The sequence below is a fragment of the Oryza sativa genome, chromosome 3, assembly GCF_034140825.1.
Source record: "Oryza sativa Japonica Group chromosome 3, ASM3414082v1".
Lineage (NCBI taxonomy): Eukaryota > Viridiplantae > Streptophyta > Magnoliopsida > Poales > Poaceae > Oryza > Oryza sativa.
In genome coordinates, this window is record NC_089037.1 from 12,444,560 (window position 1) to 12,465,837 (window position 21,278).

At 44.6% G+C, this 21,278-nt stretch overlaps 3 protein-coding genes across 3 annotated transcripts; all 3 read left to right on the top strand.

The window, feature by feature from the left end:
• Window positions 1–644: 644 nt before the first annotated feature.
• Window positions 645–2,187, top strand: LOC4332754 (E3 ubiquitin ligase PQT3-like). Its single transcript, XM_015774238.3, has one exon. It carries the CDS (start codon window positions 1,060–1,062, stop codon window positions 2,038–2,040), a length of 981 nt encoding a protein of 326 aa, XP_015629724.3. The 5' UTR covers window positions 645–1,059; the 3' UTR covers window positions 2,041–2,187.
• A 2,956-nt stretch (window positions 2,188–5,143) lies between these two features.
• LOC4332755 (transcription factor WRKY45-1-like) lies at window positions 5,144–7,412 on the top strand. The gene is made up of 3 exons (XM_015774235.3): window positions 5,144–5,593; window positions 6,172–6,279; window positions 6,418–7,412. Exons 1-3 carry the CDS (start codon window positions 5,244–5,246, stop codon window positions 7,028–7,030), a joined length of 1,071 nt encoding a protein of 356 aa, XP_015629721.1. The 5' UTR covers window positions 5,144–5,243; the 3' UTR covers window positions 7,031–7,412.
• Window positions 7,413–12,513: 5,101 nt separating this feature from the next.
• On the top strand, window positions 12,514–19,018 carry LOC4332756 (vacuolar-sorting receptor 1). The gene is made up of 12 exons (XM_015774231.2): window positions 12,514–13,109; window positions 14,505–15,191; window positions 15,328–15,416; window positions 15,521–15,590; window positions 15,664–15,747; window positions 15,850–15,926; window positions 16,024–16,105; window positions 16,292–16,374; window positions 16,456–16,522; window positions 16,974–17,105; window positions 18,318–18,424; window positions 18,549–19,018. The coding sequence occupies exons 1-12, from the start codon at window positions 12,809–12,811 to the stop codon at window positions 18,654–18,656; spliced, it is 1,887 nt and encodes a 628-aa protein (XP_015629717.1). The 5' UTR covers window positions 12,514–12,808; the 3' UTR covers window positions 18,657–19,018.
• Window positions 19,019–21,278: the final 2,260 nt, after the last annotated feature.

A 21,278-nucleotide genomic window follows, 5' to 3' on the forward strand; every position in this document is an offset into this window, starting at 1 on the left:
AAATAGGTTTTATATTTTGTAACGAATATTTGAATATCTAAAAGATCTTAAATGAAAAAGTTGATAACTACAAAGTTGTAGATCTCATCGAGCTCTACAATTTTTATATAAAGTTTTATTTCATATGACTTTATAATATAATTTTAAATAAAAAATCATAGAGCTAACAAACTATGCTGGAAAATTTGCATTTAGGTTCCTTAACGCCCTCTGGAAGGGCGATTTTTAAAAATCGCCATCCTAGAGGGCGAGAGTTGACTAGATTTGTAAATTTTCGAAACAAAAATTATTTTTATAAATATTTTAATAAAAAATGTATAAAGAAAAAAAATCAATTTATCGCGTGTAATTAAACGGATGTCCTATAAGCCCACATCCAGTTACCGAATCCGCAGTGCTGGCCACTTGGGCCGTTAGCCAGGGCAAAGCATCAGGATAGGCCATGGCCTGTTAAGAACCAGCCCAAATGCAGCTCAGTGAAGCATCGAACTGCAAGCGTTTTAGGCATCGGAACTGAAGGAGCACGTAAATAAACGCGGCCCCTATACCGACTCGGAGTCGACTCCCGATCCGACTCGGTTTCGTTCCGAACCCTCGACAGCCGATATAAGGCGCGCCATCCGTTCCGTCCCCGCCTCGTTCGATCTCACAATCACTGCTGCTGCACCATTCGTCCATTCCTTTCCTCCTCCGTTCTCCGACGATCGCTGCTGCACAATTCCTTTCCTCCTCCGTTCTCCGACGATCCAGCTCGAGGAACGATCCATGGCGGTGTTCTACAGGTACAGGAGCGGGGTGGACACCTTCTCCGTGCCCATGCAGGAGCCTTCCGTCTCCGTCGCCGAGCTCAAGCGCCTCATCATGGCCACCGCGCGCCACGGCCATTGACGTTCGCGCGGCCGCGGCCCCAGGGAGAGCGTCGCGCTGTACAGCGACAACACCGGCGAGGAGTACGCGGACGAGGCCGAGCTGATCCCGAGCGGCTGCACGGTCGTCGTGCGGCGCCGAGTCGCGGGGCCACCTGCAGAGACGATCGTCGAGTTGACAACAAAGAAGCCAATGTCGCAGGGCGGTGGTGGTTCTTCGTCGGACTCTGGAGCGACGTCGACGGGAGCTGAAGTCGACGACGAGGAGAAAGCTATCAGCGCCGTGATCGACGCCGCACAGCTCAAGTGGGAGGCCCCGACGTCACAAGGAGGCCACTGTTACGGTCACCGCGGCGCACACGCGGGCAGGGCGCCGCCGGCCGGGTACGTGTGCCACCGGTGCCGCGTCCCGGGACACTTCATCCAGCACTGCCCCACCAACGGCGATCCAAGATTCGACATCCCGAGGGTGGCGCCAACTCCAGCGTCCTCACCGGCGCCGGCTGAGTCCGGGGAATCTGGCGGCGTCATCCCGGCGGAGCTCTACTGCAAGATTTGCCGGAACGTGATGGCCAACGCGGTGCTGGCGAGCAAGTGCTGCTTCGACAGCTTCTGCGACAGGTGCATCCGGGACCACATCGCCGCCAAGTCCAGGTGCGCGTGCGGGGCGCAGGCGCGCGCCGGCGACCTGATCCCCAACACGACGCTCCGCACCACCATCGCCAACCTGCTCGCCACCACCACCGGCGCCGCAGCAAGCGCCTCAAGTGGAACCGACAAGACGAGGAGCTCCGCCGGCAGCAACGCGCCACAGCCGGCGGCGCCGCAGAGCCCGGCCGCTTCGCAGGCGAGCCGCAGCAACGTGTCTTCCAAGAAGAGCGCCACGATCTCATCGGGTGTCCTCGGACCAAGAAAGGCGCGGGAGATGGTGGTGCCGGGCGACCACTCAGCACAATCCGGGGCTCTCGCCGTCGACGGCGATCGCCACGGCAGCTACGGCTTCCCGTTCGGCCCGGCGCCAGGCTACGTCGACCCCTTCTTCGCCGTCGGCGTGCCATTCGGAGCCGATCCTTACATGTACTACGGCGGCGCGCCTTACGGCTGTGGCGGCGCTGCTTACGGCTACTACGGCGGCGAGGATCGCCGTGACACGAAGAGGACGCGCCTGCGATGATCGCACGTCACCGGTCAATTGTTGCCTGCTGGCTGCGCTCAACGCTAGCTTGGAGATATTTTCTTCTCTCCTTTTTGTGTTCTCCGATGATTCGGAAGACAAGTAGCGAGTCAAAACATGTATGATTCTTGTATAGTTGTATGTGTAAATGCTATGAACTTGTGTGATTCTTTTGCCCATGGCCTTGATTTGGATGATTCTTGTTTAGAATTGGATGATTCTTGTTTAGAAAAATAACCCTACCGCGCAAAGACGACGCGTCCCCTGCACCGCTGCACGTGTCGGCAAAAAAGTAGGCAGAAGGCCAGAAGCACCGAACGAACAAGGCGTTTGATAGCGTTAGTGTACGTGTTCCTGAGACCCTGACCCTGAGCATGTTGTGCGGTCGTGCCTCTCGAAGTCTCGATTGATTTCGCCGAGTCGCCGTGCGCGCGATGCGGCTTAATTACGGCGGAACAAAGACATCCGCCAGTAACTATCATGTTCGAACGCTAACAAGTAACAACACGACAGACCCATATAATTTGAAATGGGCTAGAAGCACTAAAACTGGTGGTTAGTCGCGTGGAGCGTAGAGAAAACTGAAAGCGAACCGATTCCTTTGTCATTCTGTTCGGTGCGTTTTTTTGTTTGTTTGGACTGGTCGGTTTTTATTTTTTTTGGAAGTGATTCGTCTACCATTTTCAAAAAACCGAAAATAAAGCGATTAAACGAACCGTTACGTATAGTGGCACGGTAAACGCGTGGCGGCGACAGGACGACTAATGATATCAATTGGTGTTACAAAACCGGTCCAAAATCACCATCGAAAACTAAACATGAAAGAAACGTCAAAGGAGATCCAAACACAATGACGACGACACTGAGACACGATATTTGATAACGGAGTTTAGCCGAAACCTACATCTCCGGTGCACTGATTATGGTCGCTCCTCCCCGCTCTAGCATATTAGAACGTATTAGAGTTACAAAGACTCACGGCCGGACGCCGCCGACAATCGCTCCCTCTTACTATGCTAAATCTTCATGCGGTTACAACAGATCCGCCTCTCTATTTAAGAGAGGTCATATGATAGAGTTTGACTCTTACTCTAGTCTTAACATCTAGTACAACTCTAAATTATAAACTGTAACCGACTGCGTACACATGTTCGACACAAAACTCTAACAATAGGATAGATGTTACTGGAGCAATAGAGCCTCAAACCCCTCCACGCTATGGGAGATAGTAATAGCCTGTGCTAGTTGCCTTTTCCTTTTTCTTTTTTGAATGGTGAAAGGAAGAGGGCAATTAGATACACATGGCATTGCAAAACACTACTACTGCATTGCATTGCGGGGAAAAAAAAACTACTACTGCATTGCGGAAAGAAAGAGGGAAATCAGATACATGGCGTTGCAAAACATACACATGGTATTGCTTGTTGAAAGGAAAAGGGAAATCAGATACACATGGCATTGCAAAACAATACTACTGCATTGCAGGAAAAAAAATTAAACAAACTCTGTTGTGCTCTATAATCTGTATGCTTATCATCATCACTAGGGTGAAATTTTGGGGTGAGAGAGGCTCGAACTCTCGACCTCAGGATAACTCAAACAAAAGCTATGAGACCTACGCGCTACCACCCCCTGTGTTGGATGTTGTAGTGAGCAATAATGACAAGCTACTAGCACATATTACTAACGTGTGTTCCAGTGCTGCACTCACTTGGTTCCGGCCCCGATTACTAACAGACAGAACGAGATCATGGCCCTCTGGTCTTCTACTTCCGTCCCCAATTCAATGAGAAGGCCCGATCACGTACAAAGAATTCGCAGCAAATAACCCAAAAAACATTACACTAGTTATTAGAGTAGTAGTAGCAGAATCGTATAAATGACATTCAGAAGAATAAAACTGCAGAGTACATGTTGGTGACTGCTGAGCTATACGTCAATACGTGAGATTGTCAAAGTCCAGAGTCCTACTATAAACCACGCGCACAAGTCTTCCATGACTAGCGAATTCCCTCGCACACCCATAATCTTCTCCCTTTTGACATCACCTCATATATAGTATATATATTTCCATCTATAATAACATAACTGTAGTAGCAGACTGCAGGTGCTAGGTAGCGCAGTCTCTTCTTACTGAGATTAGCAACCTTTCAGTTAACTGCAAGTGAGCTTCCCAGCTGATCAACAATTTTTTTAATTGTACTCTCTCTGTCTGGTACTTTATTAATCACCCTCGTTGATATACTTGTTCTTATATCGATTCTAATATTTCTGTCCTACGTGGAGGAAAGAGACACCTGTGTGACACGTCGTCCCGTGTAGCCAAAACCACTGGCCGTTCGGTCTCGGTGTTTCCAGTTTCCATCAACCGTAAGCGTGTCATTCAACGCGCCAATGTATACTAATGAATCTTTATTTTGTGTCTGCATCATGCATTCATGCTTGTGTACAGGAGGAGACCGATCCATTACGTACGTATAAAGAGAAGATGAAGCTACAATATATGCAGCTCGATCGATCGCTAGCTGCTATCGGCTAGCGACAGGGCTCGAGTTCGATGTCATCAGTGATCCAATGTTAGATGCAACGAAAGCAACATGTGTACACTAAAAGAGACGAAATTTCTATCCAAAGTAGATGCGGACAACCTGATTGAAAACTGCAGGTCTCAGAGCACGTAATCTAACGGTCCGTGTGTGTGCCAAGTAAGCGAGTACTACTCGATCGTTTTCATCCGGATCGCTAGATGTGTAGTGGAGGAAGCTGCCTAGGCATTCCCAGTGACCGTCCGGTCAAAGGCCGTGAATTTGTCGTGACATCACATCGCCTGTGTCATGGCGATGACGACGACGACTTAGTTTAGTATAGTATTAGTACCATATATGTATATATGTGTAATGTAATCCATGTCCGGTTTTCTTTGCCTTGCTTTGATCAATTCATCTGGATATGTACATCTAGGGCCACAGGGGTCGGTCGGGAACCGGGACCCACCTCCGCTCTTCCATGCAGCTTCCTCATTTTAGCCTTTTTCCGAGTTCCGACTGCTTTTCGGCTTTTTTCCCCGGCGATATATAAGACGCGGATTGGCACGGCGAATTTTGCTTCATTTGCACGGTATATATCCCAGTCTGTGTGTGAGTGTGTGTGGTCTGTGGAGTGTATGGTTGATTTGGTTGGTAATTGGCTAAGCTAGCTATAGCATGGCGTTCTCGTCGGAGGGCGGCGTGCCGGCGGAGAGGGTGGCGGCGGCGGTGAACGACCTGGTGGAGGTGCGCGACGGATTGGTGAGGCTGAGGGGCTTCTTGCCGCCGCCGCCGCAGGCCGAGCAATCGTCGTCGCGGCCGCCGTGCGCGGCGGAGCTGATGGACGCGACGATGAGCAAGCTGATGAGCGCGATGGCCACGTTGGGCGGCAGCGGCGACATCGCCGGGGAGGTGGACGCGGCGGGAAGGTGGACCTCGGTGGCCGAGTCGGCCGATCCGATGGTGGTCAGGCGGGAGGGCGAGAGCTCGGCCGGGAGGACGAGGAGGCGCCGCGGCGGCGGCAGCAGGTCAAAACCTGAATTACCACTGATTGACTAGTTTTGCTACTCCTGAGTCCTGACTTCCTGAGGCTGAGGCGAGTCAAGTACTGCACCCCCTGGCCGTTGATATCTAAATCCAACGGTTTGGGGGGTCGTATGTATGCAACCACCAGCGGATGGAGAGAGGCATCAGATGGATTCAATGGCGACGCGCTATGTCTTGTCCACTTGTCTAATATTTGGTGGCACGATCGTGTGTCAAACTGGCAACTCAGACTCTGCCAATTAAGTTACCGAATTTGAGGGTAATTAATTATGGGTTGAGAAGGGGTTAGAAGGAGAGGGGGTGGTTGATGGCATGCATGCTTGAACAAGCTACACGAATCTTAGAGCCATTTGATCCGGCCAGCCAAGAATAGCTAATAGTTATAGTTATGAAACAGTAGCAGGTTAATAAATTAAAAAAATATATAGCACTAGATTAGTGTCTCGATAAGCAATTCTAATGAGCAAGTATTGCTAATTGAGCTGATCATATATCCATTATGTATTTTTGTTTTCTTAATTATTTTTTATAGTATATAATTTATCTGCTATATGTACAGGTCAGGACGAGGACGCTCCTCTAACAAGAGAGTCGCCGCAACACTAGAAGACGGTCACGTGTGGCGGAAATATGGGCAGAAAGATATCCAAAACTCACCTTATCCAAGGTACTCCTAGGATAATTAATCATACACTCCCTTAATAATTGCACAAAAGTATTACTATAGTACTATCGGTCTCTAACATCAGAAGTTGTGTTAAGCGCGCTGTACACGGTAATTAACCATTATTGATGACACATGCAGGAGCTACTACAGGTGCACGCACAAGCTAGACCAAGGCTGCGGTGCCAGGAGGCAAACCCAGCGCTGCGAGGCCGACCCGTCGAATTACGACATCACCTACTACGGCGAGCACACCTGCAGGGACCCTTCCACGATTATCCCGACGGCCATCGCCAACGCCGCCGGCGCGGCGAGCGACGGGCCAAACAACAACATCATCAGCTTCGCCACAGGCGGCGTCGTTGTTGCTAATTCGTCTCGGCTGGCGAGGGAAGGGACGACGGCGACGACGACGAGCGCGGCCACGCAGCTGTCCTCCTCGTGGGGCACGAGCGGCGGTGGCGGCGGCGGCGACGACGTGTTCAGCTCGTCGGGGGAGCGGTTCATGCAGTGGGACGAGCTCGCGGCGGCCGTCGGGCACGTGAGCTCGGTGGGGGTGACGTCGTCGACGGTGGGCTCCGCGCCGGCGGCGGAGAACGACGGCGGAAACGGTGACACGGCTGCGGGAGGAGGAGGAGACGGCGGCGGCGCGGGCAGCTTCCCGTCGTCTCCGAGCGCCGGCAGCCTCGGTTTTGTGGTCGGCCCGCTCGGGAGCATCGAGGACGTCGATGACTTCTTCCCGTTCGATCCCTGAGATGAGATCGGCGCCGTCGATTGAACCAGCAGTTTGCAGCGGACGGATTTACACAACGTTCGTAGTATACTACCAGTACATAGTAGCAAACGCATCAAGGCTTTAGTATTAAGTTGCATAATGGCATCTCTGTGGAAATCAAATAAGCAAATATAGAACCATCTAGTACATTAAGTAGGTTGCTTATCTACAGACTAGACTACAGTGACTCACACAGCTTCTAGCTGTGCAAGTTGGTTAAGGTGATGTTTTAGATTGAAATCCAAGCCACGCATGTTGATGAGCCGGAATTGGGCTCACTAAAATGTGGCTTAAGTTTTTGTTTTTTTGTTTGGATTGCTTGTTGGCGGCCCAATGGTAAACGGTCACTCTTTTCTTCTCAGTTTGCAAGCCTAGCCCACTATACCGACAAGGAAAAACCCATGTAATCTGCTGGGCTCAAACTGGCTTCTCCTTTTCAGGCTGGATGACTAAACCATGTGAACTGTATTTTACCAAAGAAACAAAACAAGGGAAAACAAATTGAGTGAGATGGCCTCTTATAAAAACATATGATCGAGATGGGCATACAAAATTAAGCGAAGAGATACACTTAGAAATCATTAAATAGAAATGTATATAATATAAGTCGTTATCACGATAAGTAGACTAGCTAATTAAGTAGTGGTACACCATGTGAAAAACTGTTACAGTTTTACGGACAAACAATTTTCTCCCAATTCGTACATTGAATTAGCGCCCTCACGCAGATATGCTTATCGTTCCATGGGTCAACGGCCTTTCCTACCTATTTCCATCATTTGTTAGTCTACATGTGTGATGTGTCAACACTTGAACGATCGGCTCTGGCCCCGTTTAGTTCCCCAATTTTTTTTTCCAAAAACATCCTATCGAATCTTTGTACACATGCATTAAGCATTAAATATAGATAAATGAAAAAACCAATTGTACGATTAGGGAAGAAATCGGGAGACGAATCTTTTAAGCCTAATTAGTCTATGATTAGCTGTAAGTGCTACAGTAACCCACATGTGCTAATGATGGATTAATTAGGCTCAAAAGATTCGTCTCGCAGTTTCCATGCCAGTTATAAAATTATTTTTTTCATTCGTGTCAAAAAGCCCTTCCGATATCCGGTCAAACATCTTATGTGACACCTAAAAATTTTCTTTTCGTGAACTAAACAGGCCCTCTGATCATTTCTTGTGAGGATCACCGAAGATTCTTCGTGGCCTTATGGGTCAATGACTTTCACTCTCTATTAAAGGATGCGTTCGGCAGACTAGGTTCCAACTCCTCCTCCTCGTTTTTCGCGCGCATGCTTTTCAAACTGCTAAACGATGCGTTTTTTGTAAAAAGTTTTTATACGAAAGTTGTTTAAAAAAAATCAAATTAATCCATTTTTGAAAAAAAAATAAAAAATACTTAATTAAATCACGCGCTAATCGCTGCTCCTTTTGCGTGACGGGGAGTGAGGGTTCACTCCCGAACGCAGCCTAATACCACTTGATACTCTTCACATATCAACGATCTTGGCTATGATATTATTTGTTACGAACTAATTCTCTCCCCAATCGCACATCGGATCACTGCTGGAGAACTGATCTTTGCTGAGTCGATCTAAAACCACAATAGTCCCGGTTCCTGACTAAAAATGATCTTTTTTATCCAGTCAAAAAAAAAAGATCTTTAGCCTTGGTTAAAAACCCCACTACCATTCTATGATCTTTAGTCCCGGTTCATCCTCTGTCAGAACCATGTCAGGGGGCCGAGGATCTTTAGTCCCACTTTAGTCTCGGTTGGTATTTACCAACCGGGACTAAAGATCTCTTACTCTCCGTTGATATTACCAACCAGAACTAAAATTCAACACGTAGTATATAATCCCTAGCACTTATCCTCTCCTCCACAATTGCAACCACTTCCTCACACTCACACAGATCGATCCTCCCCTTCCTCCTCCCCTCCCCTCTCCTACACAGATCTTACACATCCCCTTCCTCCCCCCCTCCCCCTCCTCCCGGCGGCGGCGGGCAGGCGGCCGACGGCGGCCGTGGCGGGCGGCGGCCGCGGCGGCCGCCGTCGGCAGGCGACAGCCGGTGTTGTTTTCTCTCTCTTTTTTTTTGATAATTTGTGATTCACTGAGATGTATAATTTTTGTGATTCATTGTATGGATATGAGATGTATAATCTGTGATGTATTTGATTTGTGTGTAATTTTTTTAGGATCTGTGATGTATTTGATTTGTGTGTATAAGTAACTTTAATTTATGATGTGGATTTGGGATGTTATTTTGATTTGGGGATATGGATGCCACTCGATTCGGGAGAAAATAAAAAGGAAAAAAAAGAAAAAGGGACCATCTGGACTGCCGCTTGCCGCTTCCCTCTCTTTAGTCCCAGTTGGTAATCGGGAGTTCTGGTTGTTGTTACCAACCGGGACTAAAGATAGGCATCTTTAATCCCAGATTCCTACTCCCGGTTGGAAACCCGGGACTAAAGGGGGTTACCAACCGGGAGTAAAAAAGATTTCTCCACCAGTGGATGTACGTCCTATGCATTTAGATCATCTAGTTAAGGGAAAGGTCGGATGATAGATGGTCACCCATATTTTGTTGGATGAGACAATTTAATGGTCTATTCATCTATTGGGTTCGCATGGATTTCGTGATCCAATTTATTTTTGGTTTAGGGATAAAACTTGGATGAGATAAGCCAGAATTTAGTGAGAACACTTGTCATATATTTTAATCAAAATATGACCATATGAGACATTGTTTTATATCCATTTAATTAGAGGATTATCCCACACAATTCTTTACGAAACTACAAATACAAATCCACACTGTTGCATTTTAGACCCAGCATGATCTAATGACGTAGAACTTTCTTTTTCCCTCGGCTTAGTATGATGAGTTTTTAGACTTCAGAACAAGCGTGGTGCCTCTTTTTGATTAATAGATTTCAGCGAAAACAACGTATGAGATTGCAAATAGATCCTGAAATGGAACCTCAAAGATCGTTGTGGACCTAGGGCGAGCTCTCCTAATGTATTTTCCATCATTAATTACCGATACGGTAATAAACTCAAAAATACCGAGAAAGCTTCGAATCGATCGACCGATATGACAAGTTTACGGGGGGCTTCTACCTGCAATCAAATAAGTGCTAACCAGGGTTTACCTTATCATTTGGCTGGGGTTACCGCCACTCTGCGGTAGCACGATAATCGTCTAAAATCGCACAAAAATCGCATCCAAAAATTCGAATTCAAAACTCGGCGGTTTCGCGGTTTCACCGCAATATTCTCACGGTTTCACCGCGATATTCACACGGTTATCCCGGTTATTGCGGGCTGTGTAGCTGAAATCATGTAAATGAAAAATAAATAGGGAAAGAAAATAAAAAATACGGTTGAATATGTGTAGAAAACTAGAAATTGAGAATAATTGGAAGAATACGTAGGATACTTAAGGCCTAATATTGTCTTCCTTTTTTCAATTTGTAAACTATTTTCGATTTTACCCTCAAATTTGAATTTAGCTTACTCTATTTCAATAAATTTCTTCACCATTAGCAATTATAAATCAAGAACTACATCCATGATTTTTTTCAATTTTTTTTCCAGAATTTTGAATTTGGTCAAAATTCATCCAAACCATATCGCCGGTTTCCCCTACCGTAACCCTGCGGTAAGCGCGATAATCGTGCAATTATCTCGCGATAAGTGAAACCCTGGTGCTAACTCAGTTATCTTAGCTTATCATTCCGACCATACATATGTGTGTGTCAATCTTCAAAATATTTTTTTTCTCCTAAACTACTTATCCGATCTAAAATTCGAATGCTCTGTTGTATTCGTTGGAATTAAATATTTATAACAAGATATCATATGATTATATTGTGATTAAAGAAAATCATATGTTTCAAACCATTAATACTTCATGTTTTCATACTACTTTGTAAAAAAAAGGCAAACAATAGCTACGAATCTGGACACGCATGTGTCCAGGTTCGTAGCTAGGATTGGACTTTTTTCTGGACGGAGGGGGTACGTTATAGCGACATGTCTTAGCGTTTGTTTTTACCGTGTTTCACAAAATTCACAGAAATACTTGCCACTACTCTCCTCTCTCTCTCCACTTCATCAAAGCTTGCATGCATGCATTTTAGTGATCTTAAAAATGATTTTTCTTCTAAACTACTTATTTAATCTGTGATCCGATCACACTGTTGTATTCGTTGTAATTAAATTTTTACAATAAGATATATCACATGATTATATTTGATGAAATAAAAACATATGTTTAAATCCGTTTGCTCTAGTTGATTCATAGTACGTAGTAGTGATATGTTTCAACGTGTATCTTCACTGTGTTTTATAAAATGTTGTAGTGTTCCAATTGCTGAATTTTTTTCACCATATATAAGTTAATGTTTCACTTGTTTGTCAACTGTAACATTTGACTGTTCGAAAAAGTCGGGCATCCGATGGGTAGTTTTCTCCCAAAAATATACATAAACCACAAACTAAGCCATCTTGAATGTTAAAATATTCTTGTAATTTTTTTTGAACGGAATATTCTTGTGAATTGAGTGGTATTAAAATGTGAAAAGATTGATTTTTGCATAAAAACCAGGTACCTTCTTAGCGTATTTTGGCTTTCTTCGATCTCTGGCGCGACAAGAAAGAATGGCAATGTACTGTAGATTTTTAGTGGGGTTTCATTTCATGTGGTTCATCACTTGGGCGCTGCCGCGCTGGTCCCCGTCTTCCCTATCGGACGAGCTCGGTGAGACACACAATTTGACACATTCGTCAGAGGAAACTCGTGCCGTTGGCTTTTCCTATCAACCTCTTCTTGCTGGGGATATATCCAGGGCAATAAATAAATAAATAAAAATCTGAGCAACCGGATGGGCAAACAATCAGGCTCCATTCCTTCACCGCGAAGCTGCTCTAATTTATTCGAGGCAAGCCAATTATTAATACTCCAATTTATGCAGAACTGCAGGTCTTGATACTAGTAGTCCCAGTAAAGTACAGTACTTGTAGGAGTATTTGATTCGAAGCGTCAGCTGCTGCTGATTTCTGAGTTTTTTTTTTCACAAAGACCTGACAGTTTAGCACTCCTCCATACCAGTACAGCCAAAAGAAAAATCGCAAACAAAGCGCTCGTGTTTTCCGTGCTCTTCCCGTTTCCTTCGACACGTCGAGTGGATGGATGGACCTCGACTGTAGCAGCAACACCACCGGACGTTGACCTGGAGCGTGAATCTCAAAGCTACTCCACTCCATACCACTCACCGCCAACCCGTACACACACAAAAAAAAGCCCGATAAGCCCAACCCGAGAGGATGGGTGGGGCCCACCCCTTACCTGCCCGCACACGTGGACCACGCGTGATGACTCCCCATCGCGATCCCGACCGTCCGTTTCGATAGGGGCCGATATTAACTGAAATGAAGCGGTTGGCTGTCTAGGACTCTAGGTCGGTGTTTGGCTCGCCTTTGCTTGGACGGAACAACCAGCCGGCGACTGCGGCGACTCCGACTCCTCGCACGCACGCACGCACGCGGCCGTGGAAATCGCGCCGGCTCGCCTCCTCCCTCCCCACCCCCACCCGCTAGATCTCGCCGGCTTCCGTAGGTCGGTAGATCTCGCTGCCTCCTCCTCCTGGGAATCTCCGTCTCCTCCGCAAGATTCCAATCGGGAGGCGGCGGGGCGGCGGAGAAGCTCGCTTTGGTGGAGTAGTTTGACTAACCGGTGCGGCAGGATGAGGGGGCCGGTGCGGTGGGCGGTGGTGGTGGTGGTGATGGCGATGGTGGAGGCGGCGGCGGGGAGGTTCGTGGTGGAGAAGAACAGCCTGCGGGTGACGTCGCCGGAGGGGATCAAGGGGAAGTACGAGTGCGCCATCGGGAACTTCGGGGTGCCGCAGTACGGGGGGACCTTGCATGGATGGGTCGAGTACCCCAAATCCAACCAGAAGGCTTGCAAGAGCTTCGAGGACTTCGACATCTCATTCAAGTCAACCCGGTCCGGAGGACGCCCGAAGTTCGTGCTCATCGACCGTGGACGTGAGGACTGACCCCTGTTTTTTTTTTCAGATCTTTGCTATGGTTTATTCTGCTTCTTATATAGCTTGGGAATTTGCTATCTATCGAACTGATTTATTGTTGGTCAGTTACTGAGGGAAAATGGGAAATTAATGCATGCAATTCTTTTATTTTGTTCTTAAGGTAGCTCTTACCTCTTAGCATTAATTATTAGTCAGCTAGCTTCCAACTCTTTTCTTGACGAAATTTTCGTGAGTATGCTCTATTTTTAGCCTTTTGTGTTTCGTTGGACGTAGCCTACTTGTTAGGTAAGTAAGCTATTGCCTATTGATTGATTGGTAAATACGTGGTTGTGGATTATTTTGGTTTGTATTTGGGGTGACAAATCCACTTTGGATAATTGTTGAATTTGAAGTTAGGACGCCATCGGTTTGATTCTTCTTTAAGGGGTTATGAATGCTCTGTAGTTCATAGTATGACAGGGTGCTTGACTGTTTAAGTTGTTTTGACGTTTCCTATACCATAGTTTGTTTACGAGAAATTTGAATCCCTATCACTAGAGTAAATAGTAAAATACTACTACCTCCGTTTCATATTGTAAGACTTTCTAGCATTTTCCATATTCATATAAATGTTAATGAATCTAGACACATATATATACCTAGATTCATTAACATCTATATGAATGTGGGCAACGCCAGAAAGTCTTACATTGTAAAACGGAGGAAGTAGTAAACACCCAAGTTCTATGTTCCAAGAAGGTACAGAACGTCAAAGTAGTGAAGGTACAGAACGTCACAAACCCTGACGTAGCACTTCATCTTGTAAGACCTCTTAACATGATACTGATACGCTTTTAATCTTGACTTAGATAAAGCATCCCCACGGTAGATGAACCTATGGCTGGCTAAAAAAATGTCTATAAGGAGTACTCTAATATGACTCACAACAAACACTCTCTTGTGGTGCGCACACAAGGTTGCTAACCTGTCCACCCAAGATGAAGTCTCGATTCTACCTTAATATCATGTATTAGTGTATGGTGGGGTTCTGGGGGAATACCTATTATCCCTCCATAGCATTGGTAGTATGATGAACAACTATATAACAGAAGAAGTTTCAGATCAGTCGTCTGATTTCAATTTCATTGAAATATCCTTGCTAGTATTGGGATAGGAAGTCACGTGCATGATGCAATAGATTTTGATTCCTGATGTCTCACAATTTATTTGTCCTTTTGGAAGAACTCCATCTGGCGCATATAACTACGTAAGGTAGAAAAATTAAACATATGTTTGCTTGACTGCCATTGGTATTTTATTTCCCTGTTTAGATGATTATCTAATCATAAGACATCTCAATCATGATTGGAAAACCATCTTTTATTTTTATAGTTAATTCCACTTTCTGGTACAGAGTGCTATTTCACAACGAAGGCATGGAATGCACAAAATGCTGGGGCTGCAGCAGTTCTTGTTGTGGATGACAAGTCGGAGCCTTTAATCACAATGGATAACCCAGATGATGCTGGAACAGAGCACCTTGAAAACATCACTATTCCCTCTGTGCTTATAACGAAGAAATTGGGCGATGACCTAAAAAAATCTGCTGAAAATGGTGATATGGTTAGCGTCCTTCTGGACTGGAGAGAATCTCTTCCACATCCTGATGAGCGTGTAGAGTATGAATTCTGGACAAACAGTAACGATGAATGTGGTCCGAAATGTGATATGCAAATGGACTTTGTTAAGAGCTTTAGAGGAACTGCACAAATTCTTGAGAAGAAGGGATACACCCAGTTCACTCCTCATTATATTACATGGTATTGCCCTGAAGCTTTTGTTGTGAGCAAGCAGTGCAAATCACAGTGTATCAATCATGGGAGGTATTGTGCACCAGACCCAGAGCAGGATTTCAGCCAGGGATATGATGGAAAAGATGTTGTGGTTCAAAATCTACATCAAATTTGTGTATTCAAGGCTGCTAATGAGAGTGGGAAGCCATGGTTGTGGTGGGACTATGTGCATGACTTCTCAATTAGGTGCCCTATGAAGGAGAAGAAATACACACCTGAATGTGCTGTTCATGTTATTAAGTCACTCGGTATGTCTTTTGGCACCCTGAATTTAATTCATCCCAATATTTCTTTGTTTTGTTTTTAACTGATGTGTAAGTAATTAGCTAAGAACCTGCCTAGTGAACTTATTATGACACTTTCTCGTCTTCTGTTTTATTACAGGGTTGGATGTTGAGAAGATAAAGAAGTGTGTTGGAGATCCTGAAGCTGATGAGGAAAACCCTGTTCTGAAGGCAGAACAAGATGCCCAAGTATGTAATATTGATTATCTTAACTAGTGTAATGTGCTTGAGTATTTTCTTCAAGTTATGTCCTTATGCTAGATACTGTACTCAACCCTACTCTTCTATTATAGATTGGTCATGATAAACGAGGAGATGTCACAATACTGCCAACCCTTGTCATCAACAACAGGCAATATCGAGGTCTGTATATCATTTTGAAGCAATTATTTTTGGGTGCTATGTTTTTTGTCTTACAATTAAGCTTTCTCTTCAGGTAAGTTGGACAAATCTGCCGTGCTCAAAGCAGTCTGCGCAGGATTTGAGGAGACAACTGAGCCTGCTATTTGTTTGAGCGAGGGTCTGTAAACTTCGTTCTTTTTCCTTTTTTCTGCAGGATGTCTTCTTATATCTTATATGATCACTCATTTGCTCATCTTTTTCCTTCTATTTGTTTCATCAGATGTTCAAACAAATGAGTGTTTGGAAAATAACGGAGGTTGCTGGCAAGATAGGGATAATAATGTTACTGCATGCAAGGTATGGCGTTAATCCCTCAGATACTGCTAGTGTTTCAGCTTATTTCTTGATTAGTCTTGTTGGATAATTCTAATTTAATGAAATATGAAAAATGTAGGATACCTTCCGTGGGCGTGTTTGTGAATGTCCCGTTGTGAAAGGTGTAAAGTTTGTTGGTGATGGGTACACCAATTGTGAAGGTGCTCTTTGAATTTACTTATAGAATTGATTTACCTACAATTATGTGATAGGCTTTCTGATTAGTTATATTTTTGCTGCTACTTCAGCCTTAGTATGTAGTCCTATACCTTTTGTGCAGCACCATCTTATTATCATATTTATATTAGCTGTTAATTACAACTTGGTTGACATTTTGCCATCGTCAGCTTCTGGCATTGGTAGGTGCGAAATTAAAAATGGAGGATGCTGGAAAGAAACTAGAAATGGCAAGACAATATCTGCCTGCTCAGTAAGTAGACCTTTACCTCAAGTTGTCAATCTGTGCCTCACAATTCTTTAACGTGTGAAAAGCTAATGTGAAATTCTGCAGAATGAAGTATCTGAAGGCTGCAAATGTCCACCAGGTTTCAAGGGTGATGGAATAAAAAGTTGTGAAGGTATTTTATAATTGTTGTGAAGCTTATGTATTTTAACCATGAGTGGAACACTTTTCTAAACAAGCATATATTGAATTTTGATTCTTAACTTTGGGTTAGCACTCTTTGTAATTTAGATAACACTTAAATTTGTGCTTGAGAAAGATAATACTACCTCCGTCCCAGAATATAAGGAGTTTTAGAGTTGGACATGGTTATTAAGAAAGTAGGTAAAATTAAACGGTGAAAGATTGTGATTGGTTGAGAAGGGAATTTTGGTGGAGAAGTTGTTATATTTTATGACAAATTTTGTAGGCTAAAAGTTCTCATATTTTGGGACGGAAGGAGTATTTCATCTGAGTTCTTTAACAAATTTCACCTGCTAACCACAGTATAATGATTCCAAAATTTGAGAACTCTGTGACCAATGCAGATTTTCATTTGTAAATAAAAATATTCTACCTGCTTGCAGATATTGATGAATGCAAGGAAAAACTTTACTGTCAATGCAAGGGCTGCAGCTGTGAGAATACATGGGGTAGCTATGAGTGCAGTTGTGGCGGTAACAACATGTTATACATGAGAGAGCATGACACTTGTCTCAGTGAGTAACCCAACCTGGGCTTTCAGCGGTTATTTACTTCTATTATTTATAATCTATATCTTGAAATTTATGTTGAGCAAAATACTTCTTCTTGTTCTTTTTTTTTTTTTGGTTTGAGATGCTCAATCTTATAGATCATCTTGAAACAAGGATTATCTATTGCTCAGTTATCCGGTAATTTAAGCAATTATATAGGCAGTGATTTTAATGAAGTTTCCTTATGTTACATTCCCAAGAGCCACGTATCTTATCATATTCATATCATTCGGAAGGAGGAGGAGCAGAGTCTTAATACAACTCATAGCTGTCTTGGTGCAGAAAATGAAAAGAGAAACAAATTACTGGCCTAAACATTACCAGTTACTAGCATCCAAGAGAGAAACTGCATCAGTTTTCCTCACCACACTCCCAAGCAACCTGCTGTACAATTACCTAATTTTCTTATAATCTTATATTACAGTCCTATTGGTGTTATGCAGCCAACCAAAGCTATTGTAGTCAGATGACCAAGGCCATATAGTTCTGGGAACTCCAATAGTGACCTTTGAAGAGATTTCATCATGCTTAATTTCAAGTATTAATCAAGCAAACCTGCAATACTTCCTTTTGCTATCCTTTTCTGTCTGTGTTTGAGATGGGGGTGCTCCACCTCCACCTTATGTGGAAGGTGTTTGGATGTAGGGATAGGATAGAGGGGATAAGGATAGGGAAATCAACCGAGGGCTAGGGCAGAGGATTAGAGCAGGTACAATAGCAGACTATAAGCCAGCTATAAACATATTTTAAGGAGTTAAAAGAGGAGAGATAAGAGCAGCGGGCTACAGATTTGTGTGTATGATAGGTGGGACCAGACATTAATTATATAGTACATGTTTATAGTTAACTATTGTATGAATTAGCTATTAAATTGACTATATATGATTTGGAGCCAATAGTTAGTTATACTATTAAACTTGCTCTTAGAGTGATGGGGTGAGAAGTAGGGGTAGAATCAGTCAGAACCCTTTATTGAAGATCTGTGGACCCTTTTCCTCTGACACCACCTTAATCTTTGCACTCCACTTCCTCTGTCACCTGATCTCAGCTCCTCATCCAAGTGTTATGTGCGATATTCTACTGAACTAATGGCTTGAACAAGTAAAAGTGTGGCAAATTTTTTTACACCTTTTGTATATTCTACCTACCCTAATGCTGTTTCTAAACGATATGCAGGCAAGGAGGCTACGTCAGCTGTTGGCTGGAGTTTTCTGTGGGTTATTTTCTTTGGACTTGTTCTTGCTGGGGTCGGAGCATATGCGGTGTATAAATACAGGCTACGGGTAAAACATCTACCACCCTTTATTTCCTCACTTTTTAGTTATCATATGGCCACATGTGGGACTTGCACCTGATACATAATTGAGTTGCTAACTGGATTCAATCTGTGCCATGATGCCTCATCAGAGCTACATGGATTCGGAGATTCGCGCGATCATGGCCCAGTACATGCCTTTGGATAACCAAGAAGCAGCTAACCAACATCATGTCGCGCATGCTGGTGATGATATTTGAAACGGCACTCCTTTCCCGGGTGCGCGAACATTTCATATGTGTACTGATGCACCGGTGGCCATCGACTTTACAGGGGTCAACTGGGCGCAAAAGATAGTGTGTGTGCGCGAGAAAGATTAGCCGTATACATGTATGATTGTAAGAGAGACATCGTTTGAGATCATCTTTCTGTAAAACCCAAAGAACAGCATAGGCAAATATTGTGACAGTTTTAGCCCTTCCTCAGACTCAGCTGCTCCTGCTGCATACATGAGTACTGAATACATGATACATTCAAATGTCGTGTAAATACCTGTCTGTTCTTCAGACTAGAGAATTCCTCCTCGCCTCAACTTAATAAAAGCTCGAGTCTTGAAGGGGTCTATGACATGCTTGAAGACTGAATTATCTGTATGCATGTGTGACTGATTACTCAACTGTTTTTTTTTTCTTCGAAGTGGTTAATCAGAATAACTCCCGTTCTGTATCTCAGTATCTGCATTACTACTAGGCAACAGCGAGAAAAGAATCTCCTTGTCTTCTCAAGAGGCCAAGACCAACAGGGTAAAGACATGAAAAGGAGCATGGTGAAACATTGCATTGCAGTCCTGTGTTGCAGCAAGCAGAAGCAGGTGCTCCAAAAGGGGAGGGAGAGTGGAGTGAGAGAGAGAGAGAGAGATGCTCTCCCACAACAACAAAAGAAGGGCGCGCGTGTGCAGCCTTTCGACACAGAGAGGAAAAAGAAAAGCATGGGCACTTGGGGGTAGCGTAGCGAGGCATGATATCGTCTCCTCAACTGCGTGATATTCCTTTCGTTCTTTTGAGGGAAGGGGGAACCGCTCGATCGATTCCACCTGCCGCTGCTGCTTTCGATACGCCTCGCTTTGAGATTCGCACACGGGCATGGGCTGCCATTGTCTAGCTCTGGCTTTGGTTAATCTTGGCCATAGTAGCTACAGTATTGGTTTAGGCTGTGTTTAGTTCAGCACAAAGTTTAGATTTTGATTAAAATTGAAGATGATGTGACTGAAAAGTTACGTGTGTATGACATGTTGATGTGATGGAAAATGACTGAAGTTTGGATCCAAACTTTGAATCTAAACACAGCCTTACTAGGCTTTTAGCAATATGTCGAAGGATACATGCCCTGTTTAGTTCACACCAAACTTTCCCCAAACTCCCAACTTTCCATTACATCACATTAAAAACTTTCCTACTTACATAAACTCCTAATTTTTTCTAACTATTAACTTTTCCCAAACTTCTCCTAAATTTTAGTAACTAAACACAGCCACAGTCGCGCCATGGCAGGCTACAGATACGGACAGTAGACTGACGAGGATTGTTCAGGACGCAGCTATGCATGCACGAGCACGAGCACGACTACTCGGCTCGTGTAGCTATGTACTGTACTACTACTACTCCTCCTCCAGTACACATACACGCCAAATTCCGAATTGGCATTTGCACAGTTGCACACTGCTTTGGGTGTGTTTAGTTCCAAAGTTTTTTTTCAAACTTCCAACTTTCCATCACATCAAACCTTTTATACACACACAACTTTTCAGTCACATCGTCTCTAATTTCAACTAAATTCTAAACTTTGGACCAATCTAAACACAACCTTTGTCACGGCGCGTAGGCCGAACGCTCGTGATGCTGGTGACGAGGAATTCTCGCGTCTCGGAATGTGCCCAGACCATTCGGTGACACACCTCCCGTAATTCGGACGGAGCCCTGCAGCCATGGCAATGGCAGTACAGTACGTCGCAGTAGTAATGAACTGGGTAGGGCAGCAGCGTGTGCGGGTGAATGCGTGAATGCGGCCATGGGCCCCGTCGTGCAGCAGCGGCAGCTCGGTCGCCATCGTCGCAGGCCGGCAGGCGAGGCGTTACTCCTCTACTACTGTTTCGACTGGCCGCTATCGACAGTCGCGGCTGCAGCGGGGGGGAATGAATGCGGTATTGATTGCGGCAATCGCCATTCGGCACTCGCCGCTGCTCTTTTTTTTATTTGTCCTGCGGACACCTTAGCCGTCTTAACTGCGGGTCGGATGGCAGCGGCGGCGTGGTGGTCCGCGGGCTGGCCGCGGAGCACGGATAGTTGCGTCGTGCGTGTGCGCCGTGGTGGCGGTCGTACGAGGCGGAGGCGCCGCGAGAACGGGGATTTGGACTGGAGCGTGCTTTTGCTCGCTGGCAGGTTGGGCGTTCGGTGGATTTTGGGTTTTATTTGGTTTGCTACCATACCAAAACATATGTAGGGCCTATTTGAATTGTTACCCTACCAATTTTTTGTTAGTGCTAAAATATAGGTAAGTTTTGGCACTACTAAATCTTTGGTAAGGTAAAATTACATTTGATCATATTTGGTTTGTTACCAAAATAGAGCCAAAATGTAAATTGTAGTGAAGAATGTTCTAGATGATGCCAAATCTAGATTAGGTATTACCAATGAATGGGCTTCAATCCAAATCAAACACAAGTACTATTCAAATTATCAAAATATTGGTAGGGCATATTTTTGGTAGCAATCCAAATAGACCCGTAAATTTTTGGTAGCGCGAAATTTTTTGACAACTTATGTTTCAATTTTGTAAGGCACATCAAATTAAAATAGCTCTTTTTCCCGCTCCCGTCTCGTCTC

What these genes read in the sequence shown, in the direction of transcription:
- LOC4332754 (XM_015774238.3), top strand. Translation starts at nt 1,060, where the DNA reads ATGTCGCAGGGCGGTGGTGGTTCTTCGTCGGACTCTGGAGCGACGTCG.
- LOC4332756 (XM_015774231.2), top strand. Translation starts at nt 12,809, where the DNA reads ATGAGGGGGCCGGTGCGGTGGGCGGTGGTGGTGGTGGTGATGGCGATG. An exon ending in TCATGTTATTAAGTCACTCG is followed by an intron (nt 15,192 to 15,327) that starts GTATGTCTTTTG and finishes GTTTTATTACAG; the next exon opens with GGTTGGATGTTGAGAAGATA. An exon ending in TGTATAAATACAGGCTACGG is followed by an intron (nt 18,425 to 18,548) that starts GTAAAACATCTA and finishes ATGCCTCATCAG; the next exon opens with AGCTACATGGATTCGGAGAT.
- LOC4332755 (XM_015774235.3), top strand. Translation starts at nt 5,244, where the DNA reads ATGGCGTTCTCGTCGGAGGGCGGCGTGCCGGCGGAGAGGGTGGCGGCG. An exon ending in CGCCGCGGCGGCGGCAGCAG is followed by an intron (nt 5,594 to 6,171) that starts GTCAAAACCTGA and finishes CTATATGTACAG; the next exon opens with GTCAGGACGAGGACGCTCCT. An exon ending in CAAAACTCACCTTATCCAAG is followed by an intron (nt 6,280 to 6,417) that starts GTACTCCTAGGA and finishes TGACACATGCAG; the next exon opens with GAGCTACTACAGGTGCACGC.